The sequence below is a fragment of the Oenanthe melanoleuca genome, chromosome 2 (genome assembly GCF_029582105.1).
Source record: "Oenanthe melanoleuca isolate GR-GAL-2019-014 chromosome 2, OMel1.0, whole genome shotgun sequence".
Taxonomy (NCBI): Eukaryota; Metazoa; Chordata; class Aves; order Passeriformes; family Muscicapidae; genus Oenanthe; species Oenanthe melanoleuca.
Genome location: NC_079335.1, coordinates 49697583 through 49720532, shown reverse-complemented (window position 1 = coordinate 49720532; position 22950 = coordinate 49697583). Strand labels below are relative to the sequence as shown.

The 22950-nt window shown below is 40.2% G+C and overlaps 1 protein-coding gene across 1 annotated transcript in view; it reads left to right on the top strand.

The window, feature by feature from the left end:
- The first annotated feature begins 419 nt into the window (after window positions 1–419).
- The window catches only part of LAMA1 (laminin subunit alpha 1), a 97614-nt gene continuing 75083 nt past the window's right edge, over window positions 420–22950 (top strand). The window contains exons 1-3 of the mRNA XM_056484109.1: window positions 420–501; window positions 21119–21289; window positions 21623–21735. Coding sequence (XP_056340084.1) covers window positions 420–501; window positions 21119–21289; window positions 21623–21735 — 366 coding nt within the window. The remainder of the gene's footprint in view (window positions 502–21118; window positions 21290–21622; window positions 21736–22950) is intronic.

Sequence of the window (22950 nt, the reverse complement as noted above, 5' to 3'; positions counted from 1 at the left end):
AGAAGTTTTTAGGCACAGGGCTCATTGGGCTCGGCATCACACGAGATGCGGTGGGGACCGCAAGTGCTTCGGGGCGGCTTTGCGGGGTCCCTGAGCGTGCGAGGAGGGGAGAGCGTGTGAGGGGGAGTGTGTGTGTGAAGAGCGGGTGTGTGGAGGGAGTGTGTGAGGAGGGGGCTGTGAGGAGGGGCTGTGAGGAGAGGTTGTGTGAGGAGGGGGCTGTGTGAGGAGGGAGCTGTGTGAAGGGGGTGTGTGAGGAGGGGCTGTGTGAGGAGAGGGCTGTGTGAAGGGGGTGTGAGGAGGGGGTGTGTGAGCGAGCCCCCGGTGCAGCGGGGCGGGGCGGGCCGGGGGCGGCGGGGAGCAGATATAAGGCGGGCGGGCCCGGCGGGGCGGGCAGCGTCCCTCCAGCGGCGGCACCGGCCATGGGCAGCGGCGGGCGGCGGCTGCTGGCACTGCTGGCGGCGACCTGGCTGCTGTGGGTGCCGGGGCAGGGCCAGCCCCGAGGTGAGCGCAGAACGGGGTGCGAGCAGCGCCTGAGGGGCTGCAGCCCTGGCCCCGCGGGCTGGGGGAGCCCGGCAGTGCCCCCGGCACAGCCGGTGCGGGGCCGTGTGGGATGCGAAGGCACCCGCGGTGGGAGGCGGGCTGGGGTCCGGCGGTGCCGACCGCACGCTTCCCGACGGCCTCCCCCATCCCCTTGATCGCTGTTCTCTTCCCCCATCTCCACGTTTTGCGGCCGCCCTCCCCCACTTTCCCGAGTCCTTTCTCCTCCCTGGGCGGCGGGGGCCACTCCGCCCGGCCGCCTCCGGGGCCGCCCACTGCCTTTGTGGGAGCCGCTGTGGAGAGCGGAGAGCCGGGGGCGGGAGGGGGCACCGGGAGCCCCCGGCCGAGCCTCTGGCCCGGCGGGATTTGGGGTCAGAGCCGGCCGGGGCCGCGGTCCCGGGGGTCCCTCTCTGGGGAAGGGAGGGCAGCCGGAGCCCCGAGGGATGCCGCACGCTCAGATAAACCAGATTGATCTCTGTTGTAAGGAGCGAGAAGAGTCCTAAACCACTTTCCGGGGAAGAGAGAGTGATAGCATGAAGAAATAAAGGAGATAATTTACGAAAGTTTTCATTTTTTTTTTTTTTTTTTTTATCTTTCTTGCACGTGGGCTGGCCGGTGCGTTGCGGCCGGGACACCGGAACGCTCCGCGCCGAGTTCTAACTCTCGAATGACTTCATCACAGGCATCCTCTTTGTTCAAGTGCTGGAACTTGGCTTGTCCTGGTGAGACCCAAGCTGCTGAGCACATCGGCTCGCTCAGCTGCTGGGTTAACAGCAGTTGACTCTGCGCTGTGCTGGGTCTTGATGGGAAGCGCTGGTAGTCACCAGATGCTCTCACCTTTGGCTTGGGTCAGCTCCTGCTGGGGTCCACAGCAGAGTTTCTGCCTATCCCTACTCCCTGCACACCAATCCCCAGTCCCATTAGGTCTCTATTAAAACCAACAAAAAAAGTCTTGAATGGAAAATGGTTGGAAGGCATATGTTGTGCAGATGCCTGACTTGTTTTCTTTATGGTGAAGTATGGTGTTTGAGATGGATATAGTGTGGGAGACTAGCATCTGGATGTTTATGGGCTGCAGTAAAAGCGAGTGTTTATTAATATAATTATGTGTACAAAATATCCTCTAGGTAAAGAGGACAACATCAAGCTCAAGTAAATTTCTGAGGCCATATGTCTCAGCTTGAAAATAAATATGCTTTACTTTTGTTACGAAAATTCAGTTTTAGAAACAAATGAAACGCCAAAGTGATATAAATTTTCTTTTTAGTTTTTTTTTTTACATCAAATAACCTTAATTCAATACTAAATCATATTTGAATATATATATGGTAACATGCAGTTTAAAAGATAGGAGTTTTTCTGAAGCTTGTAATATATGGGTGACAAGAGCCAATACCTTTTCTGTTTTTTCATTAACATTTGCAGTGATCTCTCACTGCAGTAATGCGCAGCTTTTATATAGCAGCCCACAGGTGCTAGAGGCATCTGGATAAAATACTTGCTTTTTATGTCAGTGATTGAAGCTACCAATATATTTTGTTGCTTCTAAGCCACCCCTCCTGGGAATATTTAAGTCCATAATTATATTTTTCTAGTTGAAAGATCAGGTCTAGAGACCATTCCTCCTATTAGATTAAGTTGATAAAATTTTTTTTTCTCAGCGTGAGAGCAGAGATCATCCAAGGAAGCTGTGAATTTCGACCCCCCTGGTGGTGAACTGCCTTACAAAAGCCACAATTCAAGATAACTGATCCTAAAACAATGTGAAGAATGTGATGCAGATTAGAATAGCAATGTTGCTTTTACAGAAAGTAAACAGCCTAAGCTCAGAATTGTAAGCATCTTGATGAGGTAAAAATACATTTTGAAGTGAGGATGGAAAGATTTCTTAGAGTAGTTGTCAAGAGAACTTTGGGGAAAGGATATCTTGGCATGGCCGTGGAGAGTGCTGTGGCAGAATTCAAAGCATTTCTTGTTTTTCTGTTCAGTTTTGCTTTTGTCTTGTCAGCAAATGAAGAAACTGGGGGGGTACCACAGCTGCAAGGGTCTGTCAGGAAGTGCTGAAGTCCAGTCTAAGAAAGAGAAACACACAATACTGAAGTCACTGCACTTTGAAAGTTAATGATTGGTTCTTTCAACCTAAAGATTAATATCTACATAGCTATAAAATGTAGTTGGTATTTTAATTACAGGTGTATTGTTAAAGTGTCCCCATCATAGTCAAAAGTTTGGTTTGCATTTTCTCTTGAGTCTCTTGTATCCACTAATGGAGTAATTCTTCATGTAACTCTGTGTCTAGATACAGAGGAATTATTTTACAATGTCAGATGGAAAAAGCCATTTCAAAGGCTTGTTGTAGCAGCTTTGCTCTGTTGGCATGCATTCATTCTGGAGTTAAGTGATATGTCTTCAAAGTAGAAAGGAAAATCAGTTAATGATTTTTGAATACTATTTCCTATTTAATAAATTTGACTCTGCCACTGTCAGGTGATTTTTTTTTTTTTCTGTAATTAAAAAAAAAAAATATTCCTGCTACTGTAAACCTGTGGTAGTATTAACTTGGAAGGCTATGGTTGTAGACTAAATATTTCCTCAGCTGCATCTCAGTTTGTTTGTGTAAGCTGATGTGCTGAAGTAGTCTGTTCTGCTGTTCCTGGCTGGGGTTTTGGATGAGTGCTGATGCTCAGGGAGCTGAATGGCCCCCTGAAGGCTCTCCACCTGGACAGAGATGAACATAGGTATTTCACATGCCTGTCACCCATTGGGTTTCAGACCTGCTTTGCTTCAAGGATCTGGTTTAGTAAGTATTCTTAGGCTATGACTAATATACAAAGTGTGACACTATGGTCAGCAGCCACTTTTTTTTGCTGAAACATAAGTGACATCAAATATATTGTTAGAGCACGTTCCCAGGCAGTGGGAGATTTATGTTAATCTCCTTAGTGTGAGGTGGTTTGAACCCACATCTCCAATCTCTGAATAGAGTGCTTATTACCAAGTTGCTGTGACAGGTAATGCAGAGGAGGAGGAGTGTGTGATTTCTCTCCAGACCTCTCTTTGAAACTGAGCTACTGTACAGCCAAGATGGCAAGTTTCCTTCCAGAAGGAAATAAAAGCTGATGCTTTAGTTGGATCACTAGGGTGCTCAAAATGTAAGGAGAATGCAAGTGCAGACCTCCCTCTTCTTTATTTATTTGCCACAAGCCGCAATAAGGTGTTTGACTTTAGGAGAAACTCTTATTTTACCAGTGTCTGCTGGGATTTGTTTGTTTGTTTCAGATCTTAGTTGTTTTTTTACTGGTTTACTCAAGCCTGGCACCATTCTTGGGGTGTTTGTGAATCCCACTGAGTGAGGAAGGGCTCTTCGGTGCCCAAGTCAGGGTGGTGGGCTCTACCTCAAGAAGTAATGTATTTTAATTGTAGGAGTTACAGCATTTGACAGAAGTTTGGGGTGTTGTAGATTTGGCTGTTAGTCTGTGAGCCTAGGTAGGTGGTTCTTGTACACTCAGCTGCCTCATGCATTCAAAGGTGTTTTGTGCAGTGAAATAGTTTCCTCTGACACTTTTAAAACAGAGAGACAGACTTCCAGACTGTCTGGAGGTTTTGGAGGAAGTTTTTTCTGGAGTTCCAAGATGAGTTGGATGTTGTTTTCATGTTTGCTTTCTGTATGAGAGGAAAAAAGTATCTTAAGTGCTTCACCATACTGCATCTTGAGTTCATGTATCCTGGTGGCTTGAATAGACCTTGTTGCTGTCAGTCTTAAACAGCAGTTTTTTCCCAACATCTGCAACAGATTTGTTAGAGAAAATGACAAGGTTTCTATCCCCTTCAAAGTTTGTCTTTACTTCTAAATATTTCCCTTTAACATTTCTGCTATGTTTCCACCAATGTGAATATTGTTTCCTGATAAGAGAGCACTAAAAGAAACTTTAAGTTCCTTGAGGCTTGTGGAACACTTAAAAGTAGATTGTTTGCAGCTTGCAGTGTGAGGCAGGAGACCAGTGACCTAAAAATATGACAGGAGTCTGAGGGAGAATCACTTAACATTGTAGTAAGGTAAAAACTTCTCAATTTTTGGTAAAATTTGGTACAGTGGTATACTTGGCTTAAGTTTCCATTTTTTCCTCAGGTTTAGGAATCTCAGTTACAGTGAATCTGTATCTCTTGTGTCTTTAGGTAGGCTAAGTAGCAGGGCCCCAAGATACTTATTATCTGTCCACATTCTTATTTAAATTCTTAAATTGTGTGAGAAGTCTCATGTCCACCCACAAAGGAACACGTGATCAAAGTGTTATTATTGCACCAATAATGAACCCAGGGAAATGAGCACCTGCCAGGGCTCTCCTGTGACAGCCACCAACGTGTTATGGGACCAGCTCTTCAGAGCTTACAGGATGGGGGTGGTGACAGTCTAGAGGGGTATGGTCTCCAACTTCAGGTATTCAAGAAATCCACATTCTGGATGGGCATTAAAGAAAGCCATCCCTATGTATGAATCCATATTTTTTCCCTGGAGCGGGAAACAGGATGAAACCATTGGTGGTGGTGCCATTTGTGTGTTTCTGTCTTTGTGAATCTATGTACCTGGCCATATGTATTTGCATATATCCATATATTCATTGCATTATGTGTGTGGTTCTATATGTGCCTACTGGGAACACTTGCTCAGCTTTACTAGTGGCTGAGCCTGGGAGCATGGAGCTGCAGCAGCCCTGTCTCTCTTGGGCTACAGGCCTTGGTATACCTTAGCAAAACTCTGGAAGACCAGATGTAACTCCAGAGTTCTTTTGTTTCTTCTGAGTCCATTTGACTGTTAAAGCCTTAATATAGTGGATTTTTTTCTATGTAGTACTCTAAAAAGGTCAATTTTAGATGACCAGTTTTGATGTCACCTCAAACAGAGGTCACGTTGCATACCTTCAGGAATGCTGATTTTGTGGATACCATTGTCTTAAAGTTACAAGGTTCCCTAAGTTCATGATAAGCAACATAAATATATTTTGAAACTTATTGAATAGAAATGAGGTTTGATCTTATTAAAAGGAATATGTAGTGTAAAAAGTAATTGATCTCAACTAGCAACAAATTTTGCTGATTGACCATCTGACTTGTGGTTGGGAAAGAAGAGGCAAGAACTGAGAAATGTCATTTTTCCTGGTAGTCTACAAAGAACATCATGGCCATTGTGTGGGGAAAATGTACTTGGCATTGATTAAAGCTCTAAATTTAAAATCTGCTTTGTTTTTTTTCCCTGATTTATTTTGCAAGAAATCACCAAGCCATAGACCATTTTCTTTTTTCTCGGAGTACAAAGGTATGTGACAGAAAAATCCCATGAAAGCATTCTAAGTTAGACTGAAGATTAAGATAAAAACATATTTGTCTGTCGTAAATATTTTCTCCATTCCCTGAGGGCTTAGAAAATGCATCTCTTGAAATTTAGGGCTATCAGTGTGTGTTTATCAGTTGTTGGTATTTGCATCAGTCTCACACAAGATCTTCAGGTGGGGTTTGCTGCTTTCCCCTACTTTTTTTTTTTTTTTCTGTCCTGCAGACATCCCTTCCTGACCAAAGAGAGGAAGAGCACGTTGCAAAAGTTTTGCAAGACCAGATTGGTTAGGTCAGCTTGCAACAATTGTGACTTGTTAGTTGGCATAAACCTTAGGAGCACATCAGTGAAACTTTTTTTTTAAAGTATGCATTTAGGTAATTAAGTAATATCTCAGAGGCTCTGTACTGTACCTGAGCCAACAGATATGGATACAGCTGTCTTTGAGATTTGAGGCCAGTGATTCATTTGCTTGTGTGTCAGAGTAAAAATAAGGCTAGGTATATCTGTGTTTATTCTTTTGTAGTTTCTTCTGCCATGTAAGGACTTCAGTGAATTCTCAGTCATTCTGTGCTCTTTTTTACAGGCTAGAAAAAACTATTTTTTCCCTGAAAAGAATTATTTTTTGCACATTTTTGAGAATTAAAAGCTGTATACATAACAATTTTACAGGAAAGCTGGAAGACTTTTTTTGTAATTACATTAGATATAAAAAACAGTTCCTGAAAATAGGAAAATTGTAAGACTAGAAACTAACTTTCAGTATTCTAATAGCAAATATTGTAGATGCCCATAATTTAAACTTATCTTTCTGATGTGAAACAGCAGTTACAATTCCTGAGAAGTGCAGGGCAAAACATAGAGATTAAAAAAAAAATAAAAATCAGGTTTTCAGGTAAAACCAAAGCATTTTAATTATCTCTGGAAAATCTCTACTGTTCTGTGTGAGCTCAGGGAGCCATTGGAAGGGAGGTGGATTCATGGTAGGCATTTTCACCCACTGCCCTTTGCACAAGTTCAACTTGGCAGGCTTTGTAAAGCAGCAGCTAATGTGGGTCGATGGGCTGACACGGTTGGTTTTTCCCTTGTAATTTCTAGGCTTTTCCTACCAGGCAAAGGCCGAGAAGATCCCACTGCTGCTTTGTGTAGGTGGTGTAGATGTCAGCCTTCAGCAATAAATTCCTTCTGTTTTGTCATCTTTAACTTGTTAGCTTTTGCTGAGGTTTTTTTTTTTTTTTTGAAGCTGTCATTCGATACAGTAACAGCTCTGTCAAAGGCATTCCCTAACCAATTCTTTTAGATTAAAGATTCAGATTTGAAGGTTGTTTTGCTAGCATAATGTAATTCCTTTCTGTGAGCTCATTTATTGTGCTGTGGGATTCAGCCCCCATCTTGATTCCCGCATGAGAATAAAGCTTAAAAAGCTGTTTAAGAAATGGTCTTCCCAAAGTGGAAACTTGTTTTTTCTCATTGGCTCTGCCTGCATTTTTATTGCTGTTTGCTCAAAAATGACCTTGATAATAGGCTGGTGTGCACTACTTCTTAATTGTATTTCTGTAACTTTTATTTGCTGAGAGTCTGAGAGGACAGTGCAGAACCTGTACAGGTAATTCAAAACAACCTCTCTAGTCTTGATTTGATTCTTTGATTTTTTTCTTGTGGACCCGATGAAGCAAAAAGTTTTTACTAGTAAAATCCTAACTCTGCAAATCAGTGGAGTAGGTCTTGCTGACTGTAAAAAACACTGGAATTCAGTCATTGAGCATAAATGTGAATCAGAGCTGTCATTGATGGTAACTTAGATTAGGATTAATTGTTTTTATGAGGTTTTTTGAAAGCATGACTGGAATTTTGCTTTCTGTCACAAAACCCAAAGATGTGTGTCGAGATGTTTGTGTGGGAAGAAGAGGAAAAAGCACAGTAGAAACTGAGACATCCAGTGCAATTTGATTGTGACTCGGTGCAGCCTTGCCAGGGAGCACTGGAGCAGGGATCCAAGTTTTCCTCCTTTTTTTTTTTTTTTTTTTTTTTTTTTTTTTTTTTTGTGGATGCAGGCAGAGTGAGCTTTGCATCAAGCACACAAGGTGTTGGGCAGGCTGGGTGCCTGGGAGGAGGGCAGCCTGGGGAGCCTGTGATGCTCCACACCCAGGCAGAGCTGCTGCCAGGCTGGATGGAGCCCAGCCGGGCTCCGCTGACTCCTTGGGGGACTCCTGATCCATCTGGGGATATGTAGACAGTGAGAGAATCAGGGAGAGTCTGGCACCAGCAGTAAACCAGTCAACTGCATCCCACCTTCCCTCTTTCTTGCTGTTTCTTTACAAAAGTGAGAAATCCAGCTCCTGGAAGTGCCTCACTACTGAGAGAATTGTGGGAGAGAGTCCACTGGTTTTTCTTCTGGTTTTAATTCAAATGCATTAATAGATGATGTGTATTTTGTTATTCTGCATGCCACGCCATTTGTAGATTTTATTTTCCTTTGCTGTGCTGTCTTTTGTGCAAATCTTGCGCTGCTTTAGGAGAGGGGAAGACAGAAAAGGCTTGTAACTCTGTGCCAATCCTCTGATGATTAGGTTGTTTCTATTTTATTGGCTGAGAAGGGCTAGATAACAGAAGTTTAACGTGAATGTTCTTTGAATTGTCAAGATCAGTGGAAACCCTATGGTTTAAATTAGGGTTGTGAAATATATGCTGTTGAAATTTCTAGGATTCCTTTTACTTACTTTAGCCTGTAGTCTCTGAAGTGCTCAATGCCTTCTACTAGAAAACACCCTTTAAAATATGCTGAAGAGATAAAAAATTTGTTGGCAAAATGAAGAATTAAATCTACTTCACTGACTTGGGGAGAGTTGCTGTGGATTTACATTACATCTACTGACAGTTCTTCATTCCTTCAGTAGTTGCTAAATAATGTGTTTGTCTGCTTTTTTTAATTGCCAGAGTAGTTCAATTCACTCTTATGTGATTTATCCTTTACAGCATAAAGGAAAGTTTGTATAGATAGAAAGCAAATCTGCTATGTGTCTCTGTGATTTTTTTTTTTATTTTTTTATTTTTTACTGTAACTAGGTTATTTAGATATTATCAATAAATCTCACTAAGACTTGATTAGAATTTTAGGAACCATGGTTTTTTTTTTGCTAATGCAAAAATGTGAGCTTGATACTGAATTTAGATGTAAACATGAATTTTAAACTAAAAGTTACAGGAATTTATTCATTTTCAGACCTATCCCAATTTATCTTCCTTGAAGTTGGTTTACAGTGTGTCTGCCAATGTTCTCCAGAGCAAGTTCATCAATGCTAAAGGCATGCAGCAAATTCAGAGTCTGTCCTTGGATGAGCACTCATTACTTGGGAGTGGTCACACTGGGAACAACTTAGTTTTGTGCATATTTGATAGTATTGTAGTGGGGATATTTCTAATTGAAGGAATGGTTCTGCAAAGTGCAGTGCAGGTTTTCTGTGACGTGGAGGAGGCAACCCTTGGCAGGCAGTGAGAAAGAGATGTATGTGATGGGGCGGGGAGCTTGCAGATGAATGGAGTATCTTTCCATAGTGATGAGCAGTGGGATGTGGTCTAAAGGCAGCGATGAAGCAAAAGGTACAAAACACAGCTGCTGGTGGACAGCTGTGTTCAGTGAGTGTCCTGGTGTAGGTCAGAGGTTGCCATGCTGATGTTTAGCTCCAGTGATGTGTCAGGTAGCTCAGAAACTTCACTGTGGGTACTTGGTGGAAAGATGTGCTTGTTGCTGTGCTGCCGTGGCTAATAGTGGTAATAGACACATCCAAGTTTGGGTGTTTCCAGTAGGCTGAGAATCCTGCGGGAGTGATAGGGAAGGAGGGTCAGAAGGGGATTCTTGGTGGTACAGTGGCAGGGAAGAGGTCAGGATGTTTGCCCCAAGGAGGAAAACCCTTTTTGTATACCACAGAGTATGGACAGATGATACAATCTCTACAATTTGAGCAGCCACCCCTTATCTTTTCTGTTCTTAAGGACAGTGGGAAATAAGCTGCCCACTCTGCAGCTCTACTGATGTTGTTGCTGCATTTCCCACAGTCATCAGCAAAAAATGTTTGGGGTGTTTCAGGCAGGATCCAACTGTGCTCGCTATTATTTTAGTGTCACTGTAACATTGCTGAATTTTAAATTAAACTACTTGAACTCTGTCTGTTAGAATTTTCCTTAAAAATTGTGCTTTGGGCTGTTTTCAGGCCAAAGGCAAAATACTTTCAGAACACTTGATTAAAATTCCATGTGACTGAGTTCTTGAGCATTAATGGCAGTAGAGAAAAGAACTTTTAAATATTGTTTTCTTTTCCCCTCATCTTTTTGGTACTTTAAATTACATTTTTTCAGGAATTTAACCTGTGTGACACAAATGCCTTTGAATTTTATGGAGGCAGTTGCTTAAAGACAATTAAATAAGAATTTGCATATTGTAAGAGTTTGAAACACAATATGTTTAGCAACAATTGACTGGCTATTAATTTTTTTAAATAGTTGCAGTTTGTGTCCTGTACATTTGTTAATCTGTGTGCCTAGACACCACCAGATGTAAGACTGAACAAAGAATAGTGATTTGCAGTTTTACTTGGTTGCCTAGAGTAAAATGCCTAGGAAAAAAAAAAAGTAGCAGGATATATTTTATTTTTTTGAAAGAGCAGAAAGCCATCTCTATATAATGTTGAACAGTTGGTTACTACTGAAATAAAAAAAAACAAACAAAAAAACAAAACAAAAGAACAAAAACAAACAAAAAACCAAGTAAAAAAACCCTGGAAAAGGTTTTCCCAATTAACTTTGAAAATAAGAGATTGCTAGATCTTGTCAGTAGACATCAGGGAATGACCAAGTTTTGCATGTCTTTGGGGTTGCACAGTTGCAAATCCATTCAGGCCCATTCAAGCTGGAGGAAATGTGCTTCCTTCTACCCAGGAAGATCTGGCAGTGATACAGGGCTGTATGTGCCCTGAGAATGGCTTTGTGCCTGTTGGAATGAAAACATTTTTCTTTCCTGTCTGAAAACAGGAGAGCTGGTGGTTCTGAGATGCCAAAACCTCTTCAACTTGAAATAGCTTTTGTTATTAAATGGAAAAATTCGACTTAAATAGAAATTTATCTTCACCTAACACAGCTGCAATTTCTAATATTAAGGAAGTGACAAATCTTTTCTTTTAAATTAAGAAAATGAAATAAATTTTGAGTTTATATACAGCTAGTTAATAACAAGCTTTTACTAAGTGAAAAGTACATGTCAGTTCCTTTGTAGTGCACCTACTTCTTTTATGATCACAAGGTAGTGCCAACTGACTCAAGAGCATTTCTAACTGTTTTAACCTTCTTGATGTTTGCATTGGGCAAAAAGTAGCAACATCTTGTTTGGTTGTGATACTGAGGCACACTACTGAAGTGAGTGGGACCTCTAAGCCTTTAAAATTCTTCTCAAGCTCAGGTCTCCCAGCATTTACAAGTGATAAATGGAAATTGAGAATCAGAAGAGGGCTAATAGATACTTGGGTCATAACTTCCTTTTTATTATAATTAATGATTTGGTGTGCAGTCTAAAGCTGCACATTTATGCATGCAAATTTAATTAGGATTTAACCCAAGAGGATTTTAATTTACGAGACAGTTGCTTCAGGTTGAAAACTAGTGATAGAAAAGAAGCTCAGGAGGAGATATTATTTAAGGAGTCATATTAAGTGGGAGTGGGGGAAGTCTACTTTGAGTCCTACATCAGTAAGCACAAAAATGTTTAGTTTTGTTGATACTGGGGTCACATCATAAGTGACAAGTGACTGAGGTCCCTAGGCTTTGACATTCCAGTTACACTGCCAGTACTTCTGTTATGTTCCTCTAAGCTGATAATGTCTTAGACAATATATAAGCAAAACTGGCAAGACACTGAAGTCATTAATAGCTGTGGCTTGTATTTACTTGAGGTTTGAGCAAAGATTGTTCCCAACTGATGACTTCAGAAAAAAAGCTAGTGTACTGGTAAAAGAAACAACCCCCAGACCAACAAGCACAATGATGCAGACTCCTCAACATGTGGAAAAAGCTTTGGGTGAACAAGAAAGAACTAATTTCATGGTCTGGCAGGTTTGTTGTCCCTTGGCAGCCTGCCCATCTGTCAACTTTTGGCTCTTTTGCTTTGGTGTAAATGCTGTGACAATTCCTGGGCAGATTCTTGAACTGGCCAACAGCATAAAAAAAAAATCAATACTTGTAAGACATGGCTTGACAGGAGAAATATTGATTATACTTTGGAAATGCATGATAGAATACTCACAAATTACTTTTCTTTCATATCAAGTTGTACGTCTGATGATGAAAACTAACATGAAATCTAGTTTTCTTTTGTTCTACTTCCCCTTAGTTTGTTTTGATAGAAGTAAGCAGTAAGTTACTGTCAATATTGAAGGAATTAGAAGTACCTCTGCTAGAACTTTTTATTTATCCCCAGGAATTTAATTTTTTTTTTCCTCAAATCTTTGAAATCTGTGTAAGGACCAAGCCATAATACTAGAAACCACATCCAGGGCTGGGATGAAAGCTATGATATCTATTGAATTGACCAGTGTTTTCTATGCTCAGGCTGTCAAAGATGATGTTTCCCTTGGGAAACAAGGTAGCACATTTGTGGGAGTGTCTGGTTGGGTCTGAAAAGCTTGAACTTCTTCAGTTCTAAGCATCTGCACCCTCACCATGTCTTTGCCTTATCCTCTCTACTTCTACTTTAAGAACTTGTGTTGAGTCTCTGTGGTCTGGATCTGTGTTTGCAGGCTCAGAAGGTGGGACATGTTTGAAGTTTGTACCAGCTAACTTGTTAACACATAGCTTTCTAATTGAACTGGTAATGCTAGTTTGGGTAGGTGAGTACTAACACAAAAATATCTAACCCATCTATGGTATTAAAAATGTAATACTTTCTGTAAGCAAACACTAGCTACTGTGTAAGAGAGGACAAGCATCCATTTCTTCTGCAGATAATGTATTAGTATTATTTGGCTTTCCTTTTTCTATACATTTCATCTGAAGCCTGGGATTTCTTTGTTATGGACATTTTTTATGAGTTTGATAATTCCCTGATTTCATTTTCTTTCCCTGGTATTCCTATTCCCAATACTGCATGTTGCAATGAACACTTTACTGGGAGATGTTGCTTTCCTTGCTCTTTCTTTACCTTAGTTTTCCAATGCATTTTATATATAGCATGCTTCATACACTTTGAAATTTAAAACTTTTATAGAGCTCAGGTTTTCTGCCCTCCTTTGAAAAAGAAAATCACTTTTTTTTTTTTGCCTTGTTCAAATTCTGTTTCATTGGGCCCAGCAGCCTGGCTATATGCTGGTGTTTGGGAATTTTAAGGAAGACATGCCAGTTATGCTAACACTTGTTTCTTAACCTTCATAAACTATATTGAGGAAACTAGTTGTGGGAGAATAGTGCAGCTGGTGTTCATTCTTGAATGAGCAAACTTTTGCTTACTTTGTTTGCAGTCTGAGTTTGACAGAATTTTATTAATTTGTAGTGTTATAACTTTATTAAATTTATTAATTTGCAGTGTTGTAATTATTTTCAATACATTTCTGAGCACCGAATGCAATTAGCACATCATCTAGCCTAAGGGAGGTCACAGTAGGTAAAATGCTTTTGCTGTAGTACCCTGTCTACATTATGGCCCTCATTAATAATGCTGAGTGCACATAAGCAACTGCAGAAAAAAATATTTGGCAGAGAAGACTCCCATTTAGAACAAGGGGCAAGGTTTCATCCTCTGTAGCTTGTTTGTGCTCTAACAGCTTGCAGAGTTCAAACAGAATGTTTTTTTTACATTAACTGGTGTAATGAATTTGTTTTGTTGTCCTTTTTTCTGGTGCTGTGGTTGGATTGCTTAAGCGTGATTTGCAAAAGCTTGACTGGATCAGAGCTGTAAAATAATCAGCAGACTGTTCTGAAAGCAAGTGGTTGAGTGCTCAGCAAATGGCTGCAAAGTAGTCTGTTTTACAGATAACCTGAGCTCATCCCAGGGTCTGATGTGGAGTATACTACTTTTTCCATAAGTGACCAGGCTCTGCAGTACAACAGAGCAGGATATTTTACTTACCTTGGTGTGCAATGCAAATAGAACAGCAGTGTCCGGAAAAAACCACAAAACTTATTCTCATGTGCGTTAACAAATCTGTCAAGAATTTAAGAAGCTATTCTCCAGTTGGTGCTGATGAGGTCTGAGGATCTGCACTGTAGGAAAAATGCAAACTGCCAAGAACTCAGAAGGATAAGAAGTTTGGAAAATGGACTGTAGAAAGATTGTGAGGGTTGTTTACATTGTCTGGAAAAGGGTGTGTGATAACAGCTCAGGTAAACAAAAGTTGTCATCAAGATCATGAATGCAGCAAACAGGACTGAAAATCTGTAACTTTTAAAGTGATAAAGTGCCAGACTGGACTTGTCAAGAATGTTAAGGAATATGCCTCGTTGGAAGCTCTTGAGAACAGACAAACTTAGAATGTTCTTACATTAAAAACTGATCAAATTAATGTAATCTTCACTAGCTAGTATTTTTGTGATTGACACATTAGTCAGCTTTGCTCTACAGTAGGAGAAGAAATAGAGAATGGGTTTTAAGAAAAGATAATGTTCTGTCATGTTAGAGATTTCTTTTAAATCTGAAGTAGGTTTACCTAAATATTGCAAAATAAAGTTTGCAGATGCTCTGCTAAAAAACCCCAAGCATACTCTGTAGTTAAATCCTGTAAACTTGATGTTTTGCTAGTAGAAATTCTCTCTGTAGAGCTACAGAAAAAGGGATGATCAGTTTTCAAAATAATTTTAAACTAGTGGCTTGCTACCTGAGCTTATTGTGTAAGTTGTGGTGAAACTTTCAGCTTTTCAAGTGGGTTAATGCTGCAGCTAACACATTTTTAGGCAATGTCTCCACAAAGTGGATTATAAGGTAGGTTGAGTGTTATACCCCACATTTCTTGCTGACTGTAAGAGCAGGGAATTAGTACCTTAATTCCCATAGTTTGAAGTTAGCAATTTTAGCCCATTTATTTTAGGGAAAGCAGCCTAAATATTTTATGTGATTATGGGGTAGGATTCTGATGAAAGTGTGTAGAGAAGGTTAAACTAGAGATGCTTGTTGGTAAAGTATAATGAGGGTAAATCTATTGAGCAGCCAGGAATCTGAGCCCAAGCCTGATGGTTGCAGGGTTTTATTTAATAAACTCATTTAATCCAAAACTTGAATAAGACAGAACAACTAAATCAAATCTGTGCTATTGAAAACTTTCTGAGAATGTTATAAAGAATGTGACTTCAACTTCTGTGTGTAATGCTATTACATATTTTATACATTCTAATACTGTGACATTTTATTACATTTTGTCCGTGGTCTGTTCTGTTCTCCTGAAGTGCATCAAACTATTCTGAACAACTGTCACTGTGTACTGTGTAGATGTTTTCAGTAAAGAGGAATCCATTGCTTGTGAACAAACTTCAGCATTGCAGGCCTGTTATGAGCTGCTGATTGCCTAACATTTTTAAAAACTATAACTTGCAAATGAGATTAGACCCCTTCAAGTATTTCTGTGTTCTGAAAAATGACACAATAAAAGCTCATTGTTACTGAACACATCAGCTCTTTATGGTTTTTAAGTCAGATCTGCTTTGTTCACTTGTAAATTACTGCCTTATTACACTCAGCACAAAAAAAGCCAAAATACTTAGAGAGAAATCAGGCTGTTGGCATCACTGAATGTCTCAATGTTGCTCACTGATGTCTGGTTTAGAGTCTTCATGTATACACTAATGAACAATCCAGAAAACTTTCTGGACTCAGTTCTTGGCTTGCTTCATGTAATCTTTTGTGTTTGTTTCCCATCAGTTTGTCTTCTTTGGAAAAAAAAGCCCCAACAAACACCTCCCTAATTTAGTTAGCTTTCTAGAAATATCAGACAGATCAGTGAATCTGGATTCAGAAAGAAGCTGTCTTAAACATGATATTTCTGTAACTGTTTTGCCATCCTTACTGTGTTCATCTGGATACCAAAATGTATTACCTTTATTGTGCTTGTTGAACATAAATACCTTTGATGGTATAGTGAAGCCCATGTAAAGCAGAACTCATGTGCATCCTTCTGTTAGTACAGCTGTTTGTAAAAAAATTACTTTAATCAGCTAAGTCTGTACAAGGAAGATTGTTATTCTGGGGTCTGTCTCCCTTCATGTACCATCTATAAAAGGTAGTTTTGCACTATATGTTATATTGTGAGGATTCATACACTTAAACATGATCAGAAACACAGATCATGCATGCACTTTTCCAAAATGCACAAATCCACTTGCCTTCTATCCAAAACAGAACAGTGATTAAATACTATTAATTTTCTGATTGAAAGAATCATTAATCAGAAAATGAAATCGGGGTTTCTTTCAGATCTAACTGTACAAAACACAGCCAAGGGTCCTACATTGAGAAACTTTTTTCCCTTCCTTCTATTTAAGTTATGTCTAAAAAGCCTTTGACAGGTGGCACACAAATGCATATGATTTCCATATTTGCATTTAGTGATGGATATGTGCTGTGGGTTGAGCATGGACACTAAGTCTAATGTTGGACTGCACTGATGCTGCTCTACATGGACAGGATACCTGAGCTAGACAAAGTGCTCAGTAAGTCCAGATATACCAGACTCATTGCATAATACTGTGGAATGATTATAATTCCTAGCATCTGCACGTGTGCAGTGAATCAGGTGTATCCAGAATGAAGCAACAGATACTCATCGACCACAGTTGGAGTCACCAGAATCCTGGAAATGTCCCAAATCCTTGAAATGCTTCTTGGTGAGAACTTAAGGGTGCTTGGTAGTCTATCTATGTAACAAAGTTAAAGCTTACAAACCCATGAAGAATTAACTTGAGCTTCCAGGAAAGGTGATGATGTTTACATCAGCAACAAGGAGCTTGTGAGGACTTTTCTATAACCTGGTTTAAAGTAGAATAATTCCCAAAGAAATGTAGGCTGTATGCTTGACCATTACCTTTACAATAGAGGGATAGCTGTCCTGGCTAGAGATGTTTTTTATTTAGGCAATCCATGATTTATCAGTACTTTGAATCTGCTCCTATAAGCTGCATGCTCCACCTGTCTCTGTTAATTGGAAGAATCAGAGTCAATAGGCATATTAAAGCACGTAAAATAGGAATTCCCTCATCTGCCTTAAACCTCTTTGCCTGTCTTCTTTTTCCCTGGCATACTGCATGCTGACCAACTGTTCATCATTTGAAAATGTCACAACAGGCTTCATTATGAGCAGGCGTTTTTCCTGAGTTTTGCTGAAGTATTAATGTTATGTCCTTCACCATAAGATTTGCCTGATGAACTGTATATACAACAAATCCATCCAACCTCTGAATTACTTCTTGTCATTTCCTGAAGGATTGAGCAGTGTAGAGTGTGGATGTGCCAAATTCTGCCCTATCCACGTTGAGGTCATGGTACTGGGGTTGTAATTCCCTCCACTTCCTCTGAGCTTGGGGTGTTTTGTCTCTCTAGGAAAGCTCTGAATGACATAATTCTGACAGTACCCAGACGGATTTTCAGTTCTTCCTTAACTGAGTTTTAGGCATGCATCTGGCTAAAACCAAGGCTTTACAAATAAGAGCAACTTGCCTGAGCATCTAATGAAAATATTGTGCTTAGCCTTTGTGCTGAGCTGTAGTGAACCAATTGTTATTCTGTCTCAAGGTCAAATTAAGATCTATACACTTAATTTTTTTGGCATTGGGGTGTGTGTGAATCTCTGGTTTGAGGCAAATGAGCATCTGAATAGCTGGAAAATAATGAAAGAGTTCACCTTACCATGAAAAGAGCAGGCCAGCAGTTAGAAGTAAATGAGTTTAGTTTAGAAATCCTTCCAGCTTTTCCCAGGAGCACTATAGTCTCTTGCAAAATCCTGAGCAGTAATTCCCATGGTTTTGCATGGGGCACTTACCTTCCTTTCTAATAGGAATAATATAACAAATCCAATTCAATCTATCATTTGTGCTGTACTTCAGATAGAAAACTGTGAAAGTTAAATGGATGAAGGATTTAGAGGGTAACTCCTTTAGGGAGCAGCTGAGAAGGCTGGGGTTATTTAGCCTGGAGGAAAGAAGGCTCAGGAGAGGCTTTATCACTCTCTCTAACTATCTGAAAAGGAGGGTGTAGCCAGGTGGGGGTCAGCCTATTTTCAAGTAATAGGCTGAAAGGACATAGCCTTAAGCTGTTCCTGGGGAGATTCAGATTTGACCTCAGGAGGAATTTCTTCATGGGAATAGTTGTTAAACACTGGAAATGGACTACCCAGGGAAGTGGTGGAGTCTCGCTGTCCCTGGAAGTTTTCAAGAAAAAAGTGTATGTGGCACTTAGTGCCATGGTCTAGTTGACAATCTGGTAATCAGTTAGAGGTTGGGCTTGATGATCTCAGAGGTCCTTTCTTAGGGACTGAATGATGCTGTGATGTCCTTAAAAATGCAAATATCATTTGCTAAAGTTTAAGTTTAATGAAATATGGTATCTTCTGATGGAGTTTCAAGTTAGTTACAGCCACTTGCATTTAACACCAGGATATGATGACAGTCACCTGTTAATCTGTAAGTGGCTCATTTAAGTGACTGATTCTTTATCTTACTGCTTCCTACCAGACATAAGAATATCTTACCAGATGTTTTGTTTTCTGTTTTATTTTTTTTTTGTTTGTTTGTTTGGTTTTTTTTTGTGGGGGGTGGAGAAGTGAGGGGGAAGGGAGATTGGCAGAGCAGCATCTAAGAGCTTTTGAACTCATAGCTGAGTACCTGGCTCTCCTTTGTAAAAGAATAAAGAGGAGGAATGTTCTTTGAAGATGCAGCTCATTTATTTAAAAATTTGCCTTTTTTCAATTTAATTTGTAGCAGATGCTTATTGTTTCCTAATAAATAATCTCCTACTATTCTTGATCTTCCCTGAAATTAGTGGCTGCGCCTCTGCAGTTTGCCTTAAAATTTATTTGTGGTTAAGAGATTCAAAGGTGAACACAGTCAACTAGTATTTGGAGAAATGCAGTACCTTGCAGGATGAAACTAGCAACCTCTTGCTTTTTATCTGGATCCTGGGGTAAAACTCCAGTGCAACTCAGTTAGATAGAAGTGCTCTTCTTTAACTTTGTGGGACTCAGAAAACTCATTACGTGATAGTGTTGCTATTCCTTTGGCACAAGTCAATTGCCTGAAGGTTGTTGGAGGCAAATTATTTCACTGTAGCAAATGGAAAGGAATGGCAAGGCTACTGTATAATGTGAGTGAAGGTAATGGGTGACCCAGGGAAGTAATGGGTAGCTCTTGAAGACAGGCTGGTAGATCCCTGCATGAACAGTAATTAATACTGAATAAGAGATTTTATATCATTGGAGAGAAGTGGTAAAAAAGATACCCTCTTCTACCACTGAGCTTTCTTGTCATGTAGGAAAACAGAGGGCAGCATTTCTTCTTTGGCTCCAGCTTTACATCTGGAGATTCACTGCACAAGGTGAGAGAAGCCTGTGCAGAAAACATCTTACTGGCAGAAGAGCCTCACTGGAGTAGTCAGTAGGATGTCTTCAGCATCCTCATCTGCATCAGATTTAAATGTAATGAGAGCAAGGCATTTGACCTAGTCTGGATTTAACATAAATGAAGTCAGGATTCACAAAAAAATAAATAGCTCCATCTCCCTCCTATTAAATTTCAAGTATAGCACAATTGAAAACACACTGTTTGTTATTCATACAGTGGTGCAGAGGGTTAGGATTTAGCCAGATTTTCAATAGCTGAAGGCAAGTCTTAAATAACACTGAAACTTTTCTCTGGGCTTTCTAGGGTAATACAATTACTGGGCATAGGCACTCTTGTTAAATCACAGAATTGTTGGGGTTGGAAGGGACTTCTGGAGAGCATTTGGTCCAATGACATTGCCAAGGCAGGGTCACCCTGAGTAGATTACACAGGAACTTGTTCAGGTGGGTTTTGAATGTCTCCAGAGGGAAACTCCATAACCCCCCTGGGCAGCCTGTTCCAGCCCTCTGCCACCCTCTGTGTGAAGAAGTTCTTCCTCATGTGGGGTAAAACTTCTGTTTTACTTTATGGCCATTGCTCCTTGTCCTGTTGCTGAGGAGTGCTGAAAAGAGCCTGGAACCATCCTCTTGGCACCCACTTTTGAGATATTTATATGTATAAACAGCTTAGGAATTCAAAACTTTAATATTGCAGTTTCTTTTGGTGTATATTGTGGATAATGAAGTAAAAGAATTCATATAGTTTTACTGGTGGAGTAGGCATATATTTTCACGAATGCCGCTTGGTTATTTTTTTTTTTTTTTTCAGATGAAGAAAAATGCTATTTTAATACCTTACTATTGCAACACTAACAATTCTTCTGGTGTTTTAATGTGCCATACCTAGGCTATAGCTTTGATTCTAGCCCACTGGGTTTAATCTCTAAAGACAGGACTCCTCATTCCAAAAATGCTTCTTTTTCAGAGTTACTTCAGGGTGGAAATGAAGTATCTCTGTTACACCATAACCATGCAAGAAATAAAAGCTTTTTAGCTCATGAGGGACAGCTGGAACCTGACTGAGAAACTGTGCTTAACTTCTATCACATACAGTATTGTAGAAATTTTATCAATAGCCTTCAAACCAAAGTAAAGCTTTACTCCTTTTAGAAAAAGTGAAGGATTTCTGGTCTGGTAGCTGTAATCTTGAAACTTAGTCTGTTGCTACATTATTCCAGTGCACAAGAGGAAACCTATTTGAAAGTACAGTGGAGTGTTTGTGTAAAGATTAATAAGTGGCAAGCAAAATATCCCTTAGGCTTTACAGAGACTGCAGGAGAAGCCTGTAGCAAAGGTCTAAAGTTCAGTCCTTAAATCTTTCAAGTCTGGAGTGCCCTGTTCAGGCCAGTGATGTTGCTGCTGCAAAGAGCTTGTGTTAAATGCCTTTTTCCGCACCAGCTGAGTGTGTACTCTACAACCTCTTTGATTTTGGCAGTGGGCCAGTTTTTCCCCAGGTTTTGATCAATTCACTATGCAAAGGAAGGTTTAGTAACCTGGAGAGCTGGCTTGCAAAATCCTGTGTTGCTCAGCATAAAGCATCCAAATGTGGAAGTGAAATAACAGCGATACTGCTGTCAGGGTGCCAACTCTGCATGCCTTACCATGTGGCTGATAAACATAATTTTTTTTCAAGGCCTGTTTCCTGCCATTTTGAACCTGGCCAGCAATGCTCACATCTCCACCAATGCCACCTGTGGGGAGAAGGGACCGGAGATGTTCTGCAAGCTGGTGGAGCACGTTCCCGGACGGCCCCTGCGCAACGCCCAGTGCCGCGTCTGTGACCGCCACAGTGCCAATCCCAAAGGCAAGCTTCACTGTTTGTTTCATGAGTTTGTGTCTTTTTTAACCCTTCCCCTTGAATACAGAGTGGATTGGAGTCAAATATGTTTTAGTTTTAGTCTCTCTACTATGTGAGTGCAATCACCTTGGAGCAAAAGGCTGGTGAAGTGTGAGCAGTGTGTATCATCACTGAGCGCTGCAAGATCTAGTCACAGCCTTTTTGTCTGAGGGCAGATTTCAGCTTTTACTTCTTTATGACAGGAAGAGATTGTGCTTCGTGTGAGACAAATGTGCTGGGTCAGAAAAATGCAGTGAGATTTATTTTCAAGAGATGTTAAATTATTTTGCTTTGAAACAGAGCAGCACCCAATTTCCAGTGCAATCGATGGTACCAATAACTGGTGGCAGAGTCCCAGCATTCAGAATGGAAGGCAATACCACTGGGTCACCATCACCTTGGATTTAAGGCAGGTGAGTAACATTTATGGAGTGTCATTACATAGATGTAAGATATAAACCAATACAAATTGATTGCGGCTCTTCTCTGTTTAGATGAAACAAAAAAAAGGTTTTAGTAAAAACTCTTATCCATGTTTTTTCTGTCTTGGTGACCAGTTCCATCTGTACCAATTCCTTTGTCTCGGTAAGTTTCCTCTGCCTCACCCTTCTGTCTTTTCCTCACATTGTCTTTTGTCCAGAAGTCCTGTGATACTGTTTTTTCTCCACCTTTTATTTCTTAAAAGTTACTTGAAGACTGTGTTTTCAAGGACTTATTTTTAGACAGCAGTGTTTTCAGGGTATTGGCCAAAGCACACATTTTATATGCAAGGATGCATCTGACTGATTCTGATTATCATCTTGTTGGAAGGAGCACTGGAAAAAAAAATGTTCTAAACTCAATCTTCTAGGAATTTTGTTATCCGGTGTTCTGCAGAGTTAGGGTTTAAATTTCTGAAATGGTGATTTGTGACACTGGGGAGTCTGGAATGGTCTGAGCAAAAGTTTTTTCCTTGTTTTGGCCACTCTGTATGGCCAAACTTGGAGGGGATTTATCATTCTTAGACAGGAGCATTCTAAACTGTACAAGGCATTTGCTAATTTATAAGTTTGTCTGTTAGACATATGAAAATCAGAAGTCTCCTATCCTGCTCCAAGAAAAGACAAAATAATTGATGAAGGCACATTTATTTCTTGGCTGCTTCTTGTTGTTTTGCTTTGAACAGTTCTATGTGCTGGCCTACCTAAGTTGTTTTAAAATCATAGCTCAACAATTCCTTATTAATATGGGGATGCTTCCAAATTCTGAAAGAAGCAGCTTTATTACTTACTAAGAAATGCATACTTAAGGAGCAAAATTGGTAAGAAGAGACTCTTTTGCAGAGTCTCTAGACCCTGCTTAAAAGTTATTTTAAAGATTAAACCAGAAGGTTTTAACTTTGATGTTTTCAAATAAAGCATAGGTTAAGCAAGTGCCCAGTTTGCTCTTTGATTAGAAAGCGGAGCTGTTAGGGAAATAATCACAGGGTGTCTTTTGTCAGTGACAGGTTTGGATTGGATTTTCATGTTGTTTGAAGAGTTAGATTTTTGTTTGGTTTGTAAATGGACAAACAGGAAGGAAAAGTGAAGGAGGAGGGGATGCCATAGTTTTTATCCGCTTAGAACAGTTTCACTTTGGAAACACCAGCT